This window comes from Garra rufa, chromosome 24, assembly GCF_049309525.1.
Source record: "Garra rufa chromosome 24, GarRuf1.0, whole genome shotgun sequence".
NCBI classification, from domain to species: Eukaryota; Metazoa; Chordata; class Actinopteri; order Cypriniformes; family Cyprinidae; genus Garra; species Garra rufa.
The window spans coordinates 27,726,760-27,745,659 of record NC_133384.1 but is presented as its reverse complement, the minus strand read 5'-3'; the positions used below and the strand labels follow the sequence as shown (position 1 = coordinate 27,745,659).

General features: G+C 37.6%; 2 protein-coding genes across 3 annotated transcripts in view; one reads left to right on the top strand and one right to left on the bottom strand.

Moving 5' to 3' along the window:
* Nucleotides 1-18,900, top strand: part of prkag2a (protein kinase, AMP-activated, gamma 2 non-catalytic subunit a) — a 234,895-nt gene that overhangs the window by 109,560 nt on the left and 106,435 nt on the right. The window lies entirely within an intron of this gene.
* On the bottom strand, nucleotides 7,979-13,098 carry nrros (negative regulator of reactive oxygen species). Its single transcript, XM_073831060.1, has 3 exons — nucleotides 12,998-13,098; nucleotides 11,613-11,733; nucleotides 7,979-10,054 (listed from the first exon to the last, which is right to left on the bottom strand). Exons 2-3 carry the CDS (start codon nucleotides 11,718-11,720, stop codon nucleotides 8,114-8,116), a joined length of 2,049 nt encoding a protein of 682 aa, XP_073687161.1. The 5' UTR covers nucleotides 11,721-11,733; nucleotides 12,998-13,098; the 3' UTR covers nucleotides 7,979-8,113.

Here is an 18,900-nt window from a genome sequence, read left to right as displayed (position 1 = left end):
GCGAGTTTATATCACGCAGTTCTGAGTTACATACCGTTAAATAGTTTGGGGTCAGTACATTTTTATTGTTTCTTTTTTTTTTTAAAGAAATTAATACTTTTATTCACCAAGGATGTATTAAGTTAATAATTTAAAGTTTATTAAAAGTTAATAATAAATAATTTACATTGTTATAAAATATTTATATTTTGAATAAACACTGTACTTTTTAAACTTGTTATTCATGAAAGAATCCTGGAAAAAAAAAAAAAAATCACAGGTTCCAAAAAATATTTGGCAGCACAACTGTTGATATTATCCAACATTGATCATTCTAATAATAAATCAGCATATTAGAATGATTTCTGAAGGGTCATGTGACACTTAAGACTGGAGTAACAGCTGATAAAAATTCAGCTTTTCATCAGAGGAATAAATTCTATTTTAAAGTATGTTAAAATAAAAAACATTATTTTATATTGTAAAAACATTTTGCAATATTACTGTTTTTTTCTGTATTTTTAATCAAATAAATGCAGCCTTGATGAGCATAAGAGACGTCTTTAAAGACTATTACAAGTCTTACTGACCCCAAACTTTTGAACGGTAGTGTATATTTACAGTATAACTAAAAAAACAAAGGTTGTGAAAAAAAGATTTTTGGCATAAAAGAAAAATCGATAATTTACCCGTGCTACTTAAGACTGGTTTTGTGGTCCAGGGTCACATATAATCACATGCTAGTTTCACATGCTATTTATAAAAAAAAAAAAAAACAGTAGGCAGTGTGTTAGTATTTAGCACAACATCGATGTTGAAATATAAATAACTGTTCTCTCAAATGTCAGTAGAGGTCAGGCTTCACACTCGGTAGTCATTGTTGGTTTCTAAATGAATATTTTGGAATTGGAAAGTACCTTAAAGTTACACATAATTTGCGTTAATGTACATTAATCATCTTAAATGCACCTGTAACTACAGGACTTTTCTTGAATATATGTCTCTTCATTGAACAAAGAATAAGAATCTAAAGAGTCACTGACTCCCTTTCGTTGTTAAATATAATTAAATCATACATCATTATATATAACATGCTGTTGTTTATGCCTCGTGGTGTGGTGAAGACGACAGGCTCATGTGTTAGTGTTGCTCTTGTGTAAACAGTGTGGATGCATGGTCAGCGAGGGGAGGGTTAAGGGGAAGTTGTGCTAAACAGGCTGTTGACTTCCTGTGCTGTTGTGGCTCAGCAGGCGTTCATTCTTGCTGTCCGTTACTCAGCCTCACATGCCGAGAGGGCAATGCTCAGTTCCTTCCCGAAAACAGCAATGTGAGAGCCGACCTGCGAAGTGCTCCTTTCTGCTTCTGCAAAAACACTCAAGCCTGATGAACAGTGAGACTTTAAAATTGTAATGTAGAGCTCTGACGACTACACAAAAATCTAGATAGATAGATACAGTTGAGGTCAAAAGTTTACATGCACCTTATAGAATCTGCAAAATGTTAACTATTTTAGCAAAATAATTATTATTTAGTACTGACCTGAGTAAGATATGAAAGACGTTTACAGTCCACAAGAGAAAATAAAAGTTGATAGTTGTTTAGTGATAGTTGTTCATGAGTTCCTTGTTTATCCTGAGCAGTTAAACTGCCTGCTGTTCTTCATAAAAATCTTTCAGGTCCCACAAATTCTTTGGTTTTTTAGCATTTTTGTGTATTTGAACCCTTTCCAACAATGACTGTGTGATTTTGAGATCAATCTTTTCACACTGCGGACAACTGAGGCACTCATGAACCTATTACAGAAGGTTCAAACACTCACTGATGCTTTATAAGGAAAAACGATGCATTAAGAGCCGGGGTTGAAAACTTTTGAACACAATAGAAATGTGTAGATTTTTCTTATTTTGGCGAAATATCATATTTTTTTCATTTAGCACTGCCCTTCAGAATATACCTACGTGTTTCCCAGAAGACAAAATAAGTTGAATTTACCCTGATCTTTAAATTGCAACAGTTTTCACCCCCGGCTCTTAATGCTTCGTGTTTCAGTCTGGAGCATCAATGAGTTTTTTAACCTTCTGTAATAGTTTCATAGGAGTCCCTCAGATGTCCTTACTCTGAAAAGATGGATCTCAGAATCATACAGTAATAGTTGGAAAAGGGTAAAAATACACAAAAATGCTGAAAAACCAAAGAATTTGTGGGACCTGAAGGATGTTTCTGAAGAACAGTTGCAGTTTAACTCTTCGGGACAAACAATAAAATAAAAAAAATAAAAAAATGTGGATCATTCATGTAACAAAACAGTATTACGTGTCAAGTGTATGTAAACTTTTGAGTGGGATAATTTTTATAAATTTAACTATTATTTTCTCTTGTGGACTATATGTAAACATCTTTTATGTGAAATATCTTATTCAAGTCAGTACTAAATAAAAACAAACATGCATTTTGTATGATTCCTCTTATTTTAGTCAAATAATTAACATTTTGCAGAGTCTACAAGGCGTATGTAAACTTTTGACAAATTTTGGTGTATTTTAACCTATTTCCTTGCTCAGTTATCAAATCACTCTAAGTTCTTTGAGTGTTGGTTTTAATGGAGGCATAACTATACCACACTCAACCACATCACGAGATTTCCCTCTGGTATAAATAAAATGATTCATAATGAAAACGAAATACAAAAACAATGCCTGTATCTGCTGACATTGTAAAACATGTGAAACAATAACAAACTTATGTTTGCTTTTCCCATACCAAACTACAATCCAAGTATAGCCACAAATTCTCACAGAAGAAAATGCCACGTTGTTCTAAAAGTGCATTTCCTCTTTGGAGAAAGTATTTGACAATAAGTCTTACTGAAGAATATCAAAGGTATAAACTTCAGCTGAAGCTTGAATACTGACAGATATCTAAAGGCCTACCCATAAAACCCATAAAATCCCCCCGAACCCATTTGAAAAACAGACTTTTCACGACTGAATTTGACCCACACTATGGCAGAAGTGCCTCTGAGCCCACGCCTGTGACTGCGCTCCCTAGTTTCTCTTTTTCTCTCTCTTTCTCTGTTCAAACCGCCATGACCTAGAGAAACACCACAGCGGTATTCTGGTTACACTCTGGTTTAACATGCACACATGGCTCTCAGTGTAAACAGCACACTCATACACACCGACACACACTGCCAGGTTCCCATGCTCGTTGCCTCACTGACATTTAGCTTTCCTTTTTTCTTTTCGTCACACACTTAGTGCCGCAAAATCATGAAAAATCCCACGTAGGCTGAGGTGCTAGTCGGCGTGGTTTAGGTTTAGTGGTCTAACCCTGATGATCCCCACAGTGAAAAGTCTGATAATGAATCCTTGCATTGGTCAATGTGGATACTCACTGTGGCCACATAATTACCTTTTTGTGCTTTAGAATCATTTATTACAGTTTGAAAGGATTCATAATTTTGTATTTAAATACAAAAGTTTTAAATCTGCATTGCGATATGATTGGATATGACTAGTTTTGGTCGCCTGTGATTGGTTCATGCGATAAATCCCGCCTCTTGTGTTCGTGCGCGTTCTCGTTCACGAATCCATAGATATGCGCGAATCAATCTGAATGAATCACAAAATGGCGTTAATGGGAAGACTGATTTAAAAAAGTAAGTGAACAACGCACACACTTAGATATAACCAGTTTGTTGTGTGAAAATAAGACTTAAAATGACATGAAAATATGATCTGTGAGAGTTTTTAATGAGTAAGTTAATCGAATTGAAGTAAATTTCTGCGTCTGCGTCTCTGAGCTTTAATGACTGACGATCCGGAAAAAAAAATTGTTAAAAGAACAGCTGAACTTATGTTCACAAATAAAACAGCCCATTGTTTAAATTGTTACTGCCTTAAGTTATTATTTCGTAATAAATGTAAAATTTATTTATGAAAACACTAACTTGATAAGATTCATACTTGGCTTATATATATCACACACACACACACACACACACACACACACACACACACACATATATACATATATACACACACACACACACACACACACACACACACACACACACACACACACACACACACACACACACACATGTTGGGTTTACATGTTTTATGGGGACATTCCATAGGCGTAATGGTTTTTATACTGTACAATCCGTATTTTCTATGGTCCTACACCTACCCTACACCTAAACCTAGCCCTCACAGGAGATTGTGCACACTTTTACTTCATCAAAAAAACTCATTGTGCATGATTTATAAGCCTGTTTCCTCATGGGGACCTGAGAAATGTCCCCACAAGGTCAAAATCTACTGGTATTCCTATCCTTGTGGGGACATTTGGTCCCCACAACGTGATGAATACCACACACACACACACACACACACACACACACACACACACACACACACACATATATATATATATATATACATATACACTCACCGGCCACTGAAGCAGATCGTCTTGACCATGTCTACATGCCTAAATGCATTGAGTTGCTGCCATGTGATTGGCTGATTAGAAATTTGCATTAACGAGCAGTTGGACAGGTGTACCTAATAAAGTGGCCGGTGAGTGTGTGTATACATATATATATATATATATATATATATATATATATATATATATATATATATATATATATATATTAGGGCTGTCAAAATTAACGTGTTAATAACTCGTTAACGCAAATTCATTTTAACGTCACTAATTTTATTAACGCGCGATTAACGCAGTGCGCATTTTCTGTTTGACCCACTACCTAGCAGTTAAAGAAATGGATAAACAATGTTGCCAACCTAGCGAAAAGTGTCTAGCAACAATACATAAACACATAATTGGACAAACCTAATATAGTTTCTGAGGCTCTCCGGTTTTGCCGAACGAGCGCGAGGTCTCCCAATGCGCGCGCACCTCCCTCTCTTTATATCTGCGTCTGCTCTGTTCAGCGAGCGGCAGAGGAGCAGCGCTTTCAGTTAAACCAGATATTATGTTGCTTCCAGTGCTTGAAGTGGGCCGGTACGCAGGCACGTCTGTATTTTATCCTTTTGCGTACTTGCGTACCGGCACTTCTGCCATATTTAATGAATGCAAGCGGAGTCGGGCTACATTATTGGTGCTGTGGGGTTGATGCGTAAAGCAACATACGAGTATGCAAGCGAAAACGGCCATAATTGCATATCATATGCACGCCAAAGTTAATTTCAGCTTATTAATAGCACGCCAAATAGAAACAGAAAATAATGCAGGGAATAGTGACTTATGTCCAGATGCCTGTAAATTATTCTTTTCAGCGATTGAATCATGATCATAATTCAGGATTTTTTTCAGTTATTATTTCAAATTACTTTGGTTGTCTGATAACAGAAATACTAAATTATAACAATGGAGACAGTTTTGTTGAGAACTTGGCTGCATCAAATTACAGTATGTGGGCACCAAGAGGCAAACAAATGTAATAATAAATGTACATTTTGCATGTTCAGAAGAAGTGAGCTGCCCTGTCCGGCAAATAATATAAACAGGCTTGTGTAAGTGAATTGCTCAGTGCAAAGAAAGAGAAGTAATGGGAACCTGGTATTTCTATGTTCTTTTTTTTTTCATGTGTGGAATAGACATGAACAAGTTATTTGAAAAACATCTATGACCTTTGAAACATGTCTAGTCTTCATGCTCTATGTTGAGTATGGTTTCACTAATAATAAACACATATTTGCTTAAAGCATCCATATTTGTCCATGCCAATGTTGATTAGAGTATTAAAAACTTTAAAAAGTATTAATTTAAGGTACATTCAGAACAGATAAAAATGTGCGATTAATCGCGCGTTAACTCACGACAACCATGCGATTAATCGCGATGAAAAATTTTAATCGATTGACAGCCCTAATATATATATATATATATATATATACACACACACACACACACACACACACACATATATATATACATATATATTTTGATCATGTAAATGCCTGTGAGCCACTTGAGCAATATTTCAGATGAAAGATAAATATGATAGCGATCCTTTACGTCCTGCCGCAACTGCCTCTGAGAACTCTGCATGGAGCAAAACCACACCACCGCCACCCCCTCTGTGATACCGAGAGCTGGGCAGTTGCTACAGGTCTTAGCAAAACAGGAAATTTCATGTTTCCTTTGCTACTTTTAGCGACTGCTCTTAACGCACAACTTCTGTGAACCTACATACAAGCAAGCGAGTGACTGAGGGACTGATATATAATAAAAAAAGTCTGTATAAAGGCCACTTTTGTTGTAGATGACTCCCAAATCAAATCCAAGCCAATCAATATGACTAGTATTTATTTAACAAGTGTTACATTATTACCAACAGTCGAGTATGGGCATTTAGAGGCATGTTTGTGAAAGGTTATTGTATTTAAAACAAGGACGTAATGACATTTTTTTAAAGTTTGATAATCTGCCGCTAAAAAAAAAAACAATGTTAGTCGGCCACTAAAAATGTCTATGCTGGTTACAGTCCTGATTTGAAATGTAACCTCATCTCACACATTAATATTTGACTATTAAATAAATATTGAGTATAGCTGTGGCACAAGTTATGAAGTACTAGAAAGAACAAGCTCATCAGTTTGATTGCTAATGAACACGTATACCAAAAACATCTTACAACAATCCTACAACGTTTTTAAAAAGTTATATAAATATTAGGACTAAACATGCTTAAAGTAATGTTTATGGAACATTCTAATAACTTTATATTATATACGTTCTCATAACATTGAGAAAAAATGTTTTAAGATCAACATTTTTGTAACCTTTAAATAACATTCTTATCACAAGAAAACTGGACATTTTAACGTTTTTAGAATATTAAAAATAAACATTCAAATAATGTTATATTTTGGGTGAAAATAACGTTTGTAGAGCACTGTAAGAAACATTTTTGCAACATTTACTCTACCGGTCAAAAGTTTTTGAACAGTAAGATTTTTAATGTTTTTAAAGTCTCTTCTGCTCACCAAGCTTGTATTTATTTGATCCAAAATGCAGCAAAAACAGCAAACTTTTTGAAATATCTTTACTATTTTAACTGTTTTCTATTTAAATATATTTTAAAATGTCATTTCTAAATTTTCAGCATTGTTACTCCAGTCTTTAGTGTCACATGATCCTCCAGAAATCATTCTAATATGCTGATTTCCTGTTCCAAAAAAACATTTTTATTATTCTTATGAATATTTAAAACAGTTGAGAACATTTTTTCAGGATTCTTTGATAAATAGAAAGATCCAAAGATCAGTATTTATCTGAAATAAAACGTTTTTACAACATTGTACACTTTTTTTTGTACTTTTATGTAGCAAGGATGCTTTAAATTAATCAAAAGTGATGATAAAGATATTTATAATGTTACAAAAGATTTCTATTTCAGATAAATGCTGTTCTTCTGAACTTTCTATTCATCAATATATCTGAAAAAAATTCTACTCAACTGTTTTCAACATAATAAATGTTTTTTGAGCAGCAAATCAGTATATTAGAATGATTTTTAAAGGATCATGTGACTGGAGAAATTCTGCTAAAAATTTGGCTTTGAAATCACAGGAATAAATTACATGTAAAAAATATTCAAACAGAAAACAGTTATTTTAAATAGTAAAAACATTTCGAAATTATACTGCTTTTGCTGTACTTTGGATCAAATAAAAGCAGGGTTGGTGAGAAGAAAGTAAAAAAAAAAAACAATTAAAAATTGTACTGTTCAAAAACTTTTGACTGTTGTAAATAATGTTACAATCTTGACAAAAAAACATTTCAAAGCAATGTTCCCTTAATGTTTTTATAACCAAACTTTGATACCTAGGATAGTGAAGTTGTTTTGAATCAAGCTTTGGCCAAATAAATGCAAATCTAAAATATCAAGACTAAAAAGTACAACTGCAACCTTTGTTTAAAAGGAAACACATCTCTCACATTTACAGATCATCCAGCAGCCAAACAATTTTCATGCATTTTAATGATGATAAAATGAAATACATTCACATTTACAGACCAATATGGCCTAAATCTTTCACATTAATATCATATCACATTATATATAATCTTCTGTTATGTCCAGTATTTAACATGTTTCTCAATAAGGAGCCGGCCTCCAGCATCTCTTTTTAATAGCACGAGGCAACATTCTTGGCTTAAAGGTGAGCATGTAAATGACAGATATACCCATGATGGAAACACTGACTGTTACAAAGAGAAGAATGTACCAAACAACAGACTCCTCATTACTGGAACCACCACAGTGGAGAACGTCCAAAAGCACGACCCTGTGACGCCTGTAGTTTAAGTCCAAACATGTAATCTCTGAGAGATCAACAATACTGACGTCTTTATTCTCCCCGAAGGTCTTGTACCAGTCTAAATGGCAACAGTTGAAGGCATTTCCATTCATATAAACAGTCTGCAGTCTTTGAGCTAACATGCCAGCATGTTGGGACGGGATGGTTGTCAACATGTTATCCCTCAAGTCCAGAAGCTTAAGGTTTAATGCCATTAGAGATTCAGGAAGTTCTGTTAGTGAGTTTCTACAGATGTTTAAAAACTTCAAATGGCTGTATGAAGAGAAGTCGAAGTTGTGAAAACCGGTATTACCAAGTCCCAAGTGCTGCAACGTGTTTGCGAGACCTTCTAAAGATTCCTGTTTAAGGTTCAAGTCTGGATTGTTGGAAAGTTCGAGATGGGTCAGTGGTGTGCCCTTAAACGCTGAAGATGGGATGTTCTGAATGCTACACCCGGCAAGATAGAGCTGTTTTAGGGAAACAATATTGGACCACATAAGACATCCTGAGGAACTTGGCAAGTAGCACACATCCACAGAATTGTAACTGAGATCTAGTGTCCGAAGTTTTGGTAGACTGGAGAAAATCCTTGTTGGAAGGTCTTGAAGATCATTTGTGCTCAGATTGAGATGTGTGAGATTGTTCAGCTCGCTAATGGAGTGTTCGCTTGCTTTCAGCTCGGTTAACTTGTTTCGGCTAACGTCCAGTTCATAGAGGGTGACCGGAAGATCTTCAGGCGTCAAACTGAAGGACTGTAAACAGTTACTTCTCAGCCTCAGCCAGTAAAGATGCGGCATCCGTTGAACAAATCCCTGAGGAAAGTAGTTGACCTTGTTTTCACTCAGGTCCAAAAGCTCTACTGACGAAAGATCACCGTGAAGGTTCTCGTTCCAGAGCTCTACTGTGACGCTGCTTACGTTTTGTCCCAAGTTGTAGTACTCAACACTAGTGGTCCAGTTTGAACTGGTGTAATTTGATAAGTGCTGGTAAAAACCGACTCGATTGTTGGACAAGAGCAAAGTTCTTATTCGGTTTTTCGTTGGAAGGAATGGAAAGAACATCAAATGGTTGTCAGAGAGATCCAACGTCTCTAGTTGGAAGGTCTCAGTCAAGTTTTGATTGGTTATGAACCATTCGATGGAATTGTGGCTGGCGTTTAGGACCAGCAGTTGAGTCATTTCAAAGTTGACCAAACATGGTAAGCAGTTGAAGGCCAGGTTTAACCTCTGGAGCTTTCTCATGTGATCAAACGCTCCATCGATCTCAAACAACAAGTTCTTCTCGACGTTCAACTCTCTGAGCTGATGAAGGTTTCTGAATGTTGACTCATCCAGCCTTAGCATGGCATTCCGGGACAAGTATAGAGACTCAAGCGAGGAGAGATTCTGTACCAGCATGGACACAATGTCCTCCGAGAGGCCATTACCCGAAAGATCAAGGGTTTTGAGTTGGGACAGAGAGCTTAAGGACTGGGCCACCTGCTTATGTCCAAGGTAAAGCTCATTGTTGGCTAAATTGAGGTTTTCTAGAAGAGGCGATTCAGAGAACACACTCTCTTCAACCGTCATTAGCCGATTGTTTGCACAGCTGAACGTCCGTAGAAGAGGATACCTGGAGAGACAGCCATCTTGAAGATTTACCAAAAGGTTCTTGTCTAAGAAGATCTCCTCAATTTGAGGTGGTAAATAATCTGGTATGGCGGAGAGCTGACAGCTGTTGCATAGAGCCGTGCTTTGGATCTTGAGATGGGGAAAGAGACAAAAAAAAAAAAAAAAAAGAGAGAAGGAAAGACTAATTTAGAATATTCTTACACACAATGGAATTTTTTTAAAATAGTGTCATAATGAGATTATTCATTTCCATTACAGGTCATTTGAAGCTCAACATCAAAAATAGACAAACAAACAAATTTAGCCCACATGTGGTTTTGCTGATTAGACTTACACTACCCATGGGGGGCAGCCGTGGCCTAATGGTTAGAGATTCGGACTTGTAACCCAAAGGTTGCAGGTTCGAGTCTCAGGTCCGGCAGGGATTGTAGGTGGGGGGAGTGAATGTACAGCACTCTCTCCACCCTCAATACCACGACTGAGGTGAGTCCCTTGAGCAAGGCACCGATCCCCCAACTGCTCCCCGGGCGCCGCAGCAATGGCTGCCCACTGCTCCGGGTGTGTGTTCACGGTGTGTGTGCACCATACTTGGCCTCACTCACCCCCTTTCCTTTCCTTTCCCCTTTCAGTCAAAAGTTTTTGAACAGTAAGATTTTTAGTATTTTTTTTTTTTTAAGAAGTCTGTTCTGCTCACCAAGCCTGCATTTATTTGATTCAAAGTACAGAATAAATGTAAAATTTTGAAATATTTTTACTATTTAAAATAACTGTTTTCTATTTGAATATATTTTAAAATGTAATTCATTCCTGTGATTTCAATGCTGAATTTTTTGCATCATTACTCCAGTCATATGATCCTTCAGAAACCATTCTAATATGCTGATTTGCTGTTCAAACATTTATTATTATTATTATTATTATGCTGAAAACAGCTGAGTAGAAGTTTTTGAGGTTTCTTTAATGAATAGAACATCACTTTTGATCAATTTACAGCATCCCTTTATTAAAGCTAAATAAAGTATTAATTTCTATCATTTCTCTCCTCCCCGAAGCAAAACCTCTTGAAGCTTTTGAATGGTATTTTGTAAAATGCGACAAAAGCTTTTTATTTCAGATAAATGCTGATCTTTGGATCTTTCTATTCATCAAAGAATCTTAAAATAAATGTAAGATCATGTGGATCATGTGACACTGAGGACTGGAGTAATAATGCTGAAAATTTTGATCACAGGAATAAATAACATTTTAAAATATATTCAAATAGAAAGCAGTTATTTTAAATAGTAAAACTATTTCACAATATTATAGCTTTTACTGCATTTGGATTAAATAAATGCAGGCTTGGTGAGCAGAAGAGAATTCTTTAAAAAAAAAAAAAAAAAGAACATTTTAAATCGTACTGTTCAAAAACTTTTGACTGGAAGTGTATTCATGGTAAAAATGTTTAGTCAAGTAGCCTAAAAATGTCCCTCATGTCGTAACATCTAAATAAAATGGTTCAAATCAACCTGAATACATCAGATTACACCACACGTAATAGTTTGTTAAGGTAACAACTGCAACATCATACTTTAGGATCTTTAAAAACTACTATGTAATATGCTTAAGCAATAAGCTTCCCTTCCAGAGAATTATCATGCGCGTCAGTGTTCATCTAGATGTATTTGTACAGTCTTTTCTCACATACCAGCCTGCAGGGGAATATCTGCGGATGTCCTGAGACCGAAAGCAGGACGACCAGTAGCGGCACCACTGCGTGACAGAGCACCATGGACAAGCGATCGAACACCGGCATCTTAACATGATCACTGTGATGAAGTAATAAAAACATAATGATCACAACTGTGCATAAATATATATAATGTCCATTTAAAGGTTTCAATCTGACCCTGGACCACAAAACCAGTTATAAGTGTCAATTTAAACTTTTGAGATCATCTTAAAGCTGAATACGCTTTCCATTGATGTGTGGTTTGTTAGGATATGACAATATACAACTATTTAAAAATCTGGAATATGAGGGTGCAGAAAATCTAAATATTGAGAAAATCGCCTTTAAAATTGTCCAAATGAAGTTCTTAGCAATGTATATTACTTATCAAAAATTAAGTTGTGATATATTTATGGTAGGAAATTTACAAAATATCTTCATGGAACATCTTTACTATTGATCATTTTGACCCAAACAATGTATTGTCGGCTATCGCTACAAAGATACCCGTGCCGCTTAAGACTGGTTTTGTAGTCCAGGGTTACAAATAAGTATTCTTTAATTTCTTAAAACATTATTTTGTGAATCCACTTGAAATTACACATTGCTGTTGCATTTGAAAGTAATTTTTGTAATATATGAGTACACACACACACACTGTAATATAAAGTGCATCTCAAATCTTTTAGACACTAAAATTGTTCCTTTAAAACATAAATTTATATTTTTTATAACAGAAATTACTTTGACACCAAGTGGTCTACCTGTGGCAGGGACACCGGAAATTTGTGGCTACAGCTAAAGTGAATCTACTTGGGCCAACTGTGATACAGGTTATAACCTAAATCAGACTGGTTAGACTGCACACGTTTAGTCTCGGTCATAAATCAATACACACTGGCTTTCAAAACATTTGAACACTTAAGTCAAACCTAAATGTCACTGCATTAACAAAAAACAAACTAAATGCTCTTTTGCATTTATACAAAAGAGAGTTTCACTAAGATCAAATCTAAAAGGTCATCATTTGGAGATCTAAAAAGTCTTTGTTTGTAGATGCCAGTTGGTTTGATATTTTGTTATCTAATTATTTGACATTTCAAGTGTGACCCACGAGTGCAAATACTTTTGACTCCAATGTGCATTAAAAGACAGTCACAAATTGCAAGCAATCAAAAATGTGATCGCCGCAAAAATTGATAATATTGCGCCGTTGAGTAAGATACGACAGGTGACTATCTCTGCAATGAGTGTACTGAAAGTCATACTGAATCAAAAAGATAAACTAAAGGTATTAAACATTCACCCTGTCCGTTTCATATTTACACACACTCTCACGTGGGTATAACGTGCACACTTACCCCAGTGGCCAGGATCGCGCCCTCCGCTCCTCTGTGAAGTTCACAGAAGAACATTACATCGGTTTGCGGGGAGGTTCTGTTGGCTTGGTCTCTCCGGAGATGCAAAGTGCTTGACATCTGCATCTCTGCAATGTCTTTAGTAATTGCGGAAGCAAGCAAGCAACGGAAACGCAGTCACATGAAGGCAGCCAAGATCATAAATTTCACACACACGCGCGCGCGCGCGCACGCACTCTGCACGGTCAGAAATATGCACGTTAAATATGTAAAAATCGACCACATCCCACAACAGCAAAGGTATTTCGGTTTCAGTACACTAACAGACTAGGAGAATGAGCGCGAATGACACTTAATGGACATTTAAAACATGAAGAAAATATTGATGTGATAATAAGTCACGCGTGAGGTGCAAAGCACCTGTAAAAATGTATGTTGCACAAACATTTCGACCTTATTTCTGTCTTGTTCAGTAGACCACAAACCTACCAAGTGAACACACCCAAAGCACCCACTACTGGTTTCACTCATCAGATACTACTCAAGAGGAAACCACCAAGAGCTCACACCCTTCCTGCTAGAAAGATGCAGGCCCATCACTTCTGCTCGTTGAAACTGTCACATTCTTCTCACAAGCTGTGCTAATTGTGAAAAATGTGTGAAAACGTTCACCCGTGTCACGTTGCTTCATTTACAAACACATCTGCTGATAGCCATCAGCCTAAAAGTGATCCAGTGTGTGTACACAATTATTTTCATGACAGTAATGTTCCCCACATCCCATTTTTATTTTTTCTCGCAGTAGGCAAAATTGCACCGCAAATAGAAAGATGCACAGATTATATTGTTACATATTCAGTTAACAGTAAGAATTAGGTTGTTTAAAGCTTCTATATATATACCATGTGGAAAGTCGGTCAACTTTGACCTGTTTTACAGAAGTAAACAAATGTAGTATAAAGTGCTGCATGTAGTTGCAACTTGCACATAAATAAGATCTCAAATGCTGAAGATAACATTCATGATTGCATGTGCAAAACTCGATGCTAGTGTGTTCTGTATGGTTCCTACTGGTTGTAGTGCGTTGCTATGGAGTTGCTAGGGTGCCGAGTCATTTTAGTGCAGTGCTATGCAGTTGCTAAGTTGGTCAAAGTCATTTTAGCGCTTTGGTTGTTAGAGTGTTAAGTCATTTTTTGTGCAGTAGCGTTTTTTTAGTGCACTTCTTTGTGGTTGTTAGGGTGTTGAGTCATTTTTAGTTCGTTGCTAAGGTGATATTTCTAGTTTTTGGTACCCTGGAAATCCAGAGGTCTCGCGAGAGCACAATTTGAATTGTCTCTGCAAGACACTCTGGCATCGAGCAATGATGCAGGTTACTGCAATACGTAAGCAATTGTGGGAACCAATCAAATCGGTGTATCTGATGTAGGCGGGCCAGAGGCGAGCTAAGCTGATGATGACAGCACTGCGACGTCCGAATCATATAGTAAACTTTGAAAGATCGCTGTCGCTACAGATGAACAACAAGTTGTTTGAAACGGCTTTGGCCGCTACAATGAACGAGTTAGACTTGGCTTTCCATATAAAAGAGGAACAGAAAACCGAAAACTCGAATCGTTCCTTTGCAAGAAGGACGTTTTTGCTGTTTTGCCGACTGGATACGGCAAGAGTTTAATCTATCAGTTCACGAGTTCACGCTTACATATAATTAGCCGGAGAATAGTAGTGCATGTTTGGCGTGCTGTCCGGTGAAGGGCTCCAAGCTCGGGAGTGGCCCGAACCCAGAGTACGTTACCCCCCAATAGAAGTAGCGAGAACTCGGAGTGATGAGATGGGGTGGTGGAGGTTTACTGATAAACCATCGAGTAAATTGAGGTGATTCAGCTGTATTTAAACCTATGGCGCTGATTGACTTGTGATGTTTACGCTAAGCATCTGACGCGCTTCTCCCGAACTTTGTTAATGAAACTAGAGTTGTGACGTTCGCGAACGAACCGATTCTTTTGAACGGCTCATAAACATGAACGATGGGAGCCGAGTCGCGGCTGGGGGGGAGCCGTTCTTTCTGTCGTTCTTTTTTCCTATGCGTGTTTCACCAAAGGGACTTTGGTTTCACACAGATGCACACAAATTATTCCCGGATGGTCTACTACTTAACTTAAGAATTCGAAGTGCGGATCAATGCACACTCTAACGGCTAATATTGGCCACAACACATTGCGCGGTGAACGAGGATCCGATTATAACTACAAACACGCATAAAAAATGTTTAAAAAAACTACAAACATGGCGGATACGCGCTACCAACGGACAGGTAGAGAAAGGGGTTTTTGAGATAACTAATCAATGTGTAACCTAATAAATAATATTTAAATAATGTTATCCATGGTATATTTCATGTGCAGCAACATTATGAACTTTTATAATGACAGGTTTGGTCATTAACTTTTAAATGCATCATTATGTAAACACGAGCAAAGTTCTCGGCATAAAAGACTAGTAGGCAAGGTAAATCCAAAATAGTGATGCCACTGTCTAAGGCGCAGAGGGATGTTGTGCAGCCCTATGGAATATAGTCCACACATGACAAATGAGGTAATAATCAATATTTCAGAATAATTCAAACTCAGATATTGGTGTGTGATATCTGAGTTTTAATTATTTGACTACAAATCTCACCTCATAATTCCTCCCAGTGATTATTTCCAGGATAAACTGAGATGCCCCCAAACTGGCTTCCTAAAACTGACTAAATATTTAAAAAGAGCCAAAAGAGCCGTTCTTTTGAACGGCTCTTTGAAAGGAACGGATCGCCAAGATCCGGATCCCCTCAAAGAGCCATAAATCCCATCACTAAATGAAACATCATTTAGCTCTGCTGGTAGCTAAGCGTGATTGGTCGTGGCGTTATCCAATTGCGTGCAGTTAGAGTTTCAAATGCATGCTTGGTGCCGCCCCTCGAGTTAGGCAGTTTTCATTGCTCGATCCCAGACCCTTAATCTTAATAGATTAGGGTCTGGATTTTTCCAGGCTAAGTTTTTGGTGCACTTCTCTGCGATTGTTAGGGTGTTAAGTTGTTTTTAGTGCATCGCTAAGGTGATCCTAGTCATTTTTAGGGTGTGTCAGTGGGGTTGTTAGGATGTTAAGTCATTTTTAGAACATTGCTAAGGTGATCCTAGTAGTTTCTAATGCAGTACCATATTTTTTGTGTGTTGCTAAGGTGATCCTAGTCATTGTTAGGGTGTGTCAATTGTTGGGGTTGTTAGAATGTTAAGTCGTTTTTAGTACATTGCTAAGGTGATCCCAGTAGTTTCTAATGCAATACCATTTTTTAGTGTGTTGCTAAGGTGATCCAAGTCATTTTTAGGGTGTTGAGTAATTTGTAGTGTTTTTAGTAATCCTAGTCGTTTTTAGTTCAATAGGGTTTTTTGGTGTGTTGCTAAGGTGATGGGTTTCAATGGGGTTGTTTGGGTGTTGAGTCATTTGTAATGCAGTAACAGTTTTAGTGTGTTGCTAAGGCAATCCTGGTTGTTTTTAGTGCAGTAGAATTTTTTTAGTGCATTGTTATGGTGATCCTAATAATTTTTAGTGCAGTAGCATTTTTAGTGCGTTGCTAAGGTGATCCTAGTCATTTTTAAGGTGTTTCCATGGGGTTGTTAGGGTGTTGAGTCCTTTTTAGTGCATTGCTAAGGTGATCCTAGTCGCTTTTTTGTGCATTTCTATGCAGTTGTTAGGGTGTTGATTTGTTTTTAGTGCGTTGCTAAGGTGATGCTAGTTGTTTTAGCATGCTTCTATACGGTTGTTAGGATGTTGAGTTGTTTTTAGTGTGTTGCTAAGGTGATCCTAGTTGGTTAAGTCTGCTTCTATGCGGTTGTTAGGATGTTGAGTTGTTTTTAGTGCATTGCTAAGGTGATCCTAGTTGTTTTTGTGTGCTTCTATGTGGTTGTTAGGGTGTTGAGTCGTTTTAAGTATAGATATACAGTGGGTATGGAAAGTATTCAGACCCCCTTAAATGTTTCACTCATTGTTATATTGCAGCCATTTGCTGAAATAATTTAAGTTTTTTCCTCATTAGTGTACACACAGCACCCCATATTGACAGAAAAACACAGAATTGTTGACATTTTTGCAGATTTATTAAAAAAGAAAAACTGAAATATCACATGGTCCTAAGTATTCAGACCCTTTGCTCAGTATTTAGTAGAAGCACCCTTTTGATCTAATACAGCCATGAATCTTTTTGGGAAAGATGCAACAAGTTTTTCACACCTGGATTTGGGGATCCTCTGCCATTCCTCCTTGCAGATTCTCTCCAGTTCTGTCAGGTTGGATGGTAAACTTTGGTGGACAGCCATTTTTAGGTCTCTCCAGAGATGCTCAATTGGGTTTAAGTCAGGGCTCTGGCTGGGCCATTCAAGAACAGTCACGGAGTTGTTGTGAAGCCACTCCTTCGTTCTTTTAGCTGTGTGCTTAGGGTCATTGTCTTGTTGGAAGGTAAACCTTCGGCCCAGTCTGAGGTCCTGAGCACTCTGGAGAAGGTTTTCATCCCTGTACTTGGCCGCATTCATCTTTCCCTCGATTGCAACCAGTCGTCCTGTCCCTGCAGCTGAAAAACACCCCCACAGCATGATGCTGCCACCACCATGCTTCAGCGTTGGGACTGTATTGGACAGGTGATGAGCAGTGCCTGGTTTTCTCCACACATACCGTTTAGAATTAAGGCCAGAAAGTTCTATCTTGGTCTCATCAGACCAGAGAATCTTATTTCTCACCAACTTGGAGTCCTTCAGGTGTTTTTTAGCAAACTCCATGCAGGCTTTCTTGTGTCTTGCACTGAGGAGAGGCTTCCGTTGGGCCACTCTGCCATAAAGCCCCGACTGGTGGAGGGCTGCAGTGATGCTTGACTTTCTACAACTTTCTCCCATCTCCTGACTGCATCTCTGGAGCTCAGCCACAGTGATCTTTGGGTTCCTCTTTACCTCTCTCACCAAGGCTCTTCTCCCCCGATAGCTCAGTTTGGCCGGACGGCCAGCTCTAGGAAGGGTTCTGGTCGTCCCAAACGTCTTCCATTTAAGGATAATGATGGCCACTGTGCTCTTAGGAACCTTAAGTGCAGTAGAATTTTTTTTGTAACCTTGGCCAGATCTGTGCCTTGCCACAATTCTGTCTTTGAGCTCTCCAGGTAGTTCCTTTGACCTCATGATTCTCATTTGCTCTGACATGAGCTGTAAGGTCTTATATAGACGGGTGTGTGGCTTTCCTAATCAAACACAGCTGGACTCAAATGAAGGTGTAGAACCATCTCAAAGATGATCAGAACAAATGGACAGCACCTGAGTTAAATATATGAGTGTCACAGCAAAGGGTCTGAATACTTAGGACCACGTGATATTTCAGTTTTTCTTTTTTAATAAATCAAAAATGTCAACAATTATGTGTTTTTCTGTCAATATGGGGTGCTGTGTGTACATTAATGAGGAAAAAAATGAAATAAAATGATTATAGCAAATGGCTGCAATATAACAAAGAGTGAAACATTTAAGGGGGTCTGAATACTTCTGTATTAACTGTATATACGTAGATGCCTCATTAGTGACTGTTTCTATAGGCCACTATACGTAAGCCATCCGCCATATTGCAGCAGTCAACTTGACGTCAGTCACTTATAGAAATCACTGAATATTCGAAAATGCCACAGTCCTACACAGCCATTGGTCTGCAAACCCATAGTATGACAAATGACATCAAGTTGAATGTTCCAAGATGGCGGACGCATCTACATGCTTGGAGCAGTCCAATGGGTGATCGTGTTTTTTAGTGCAATGCTAAGGTGATCCTAATCCATTTTTAGGGTGTTTTATGCATTTTTAGTGCTGAAGTGTTTTTAGTGCATTGCTAAGGTGATCCTA

Excerpts from the sequence above, each read along its gene's own strand:
- nrros (XM_073831060.1), bottom strand. The coding sequence starts at position 11,720 with ATGCCGGTGTTCGATCGCTTGTCCATGGTGCTCTGTCACGCAGTGGTG. Across the intron at positions 10,055-11,612 it reads AGATATTCCCCTGCAGGCTG|ATCCAAAGCACGGCTCTATG; the intron begins GTATGTGAGAAA and ends CCCCATCTCAAG.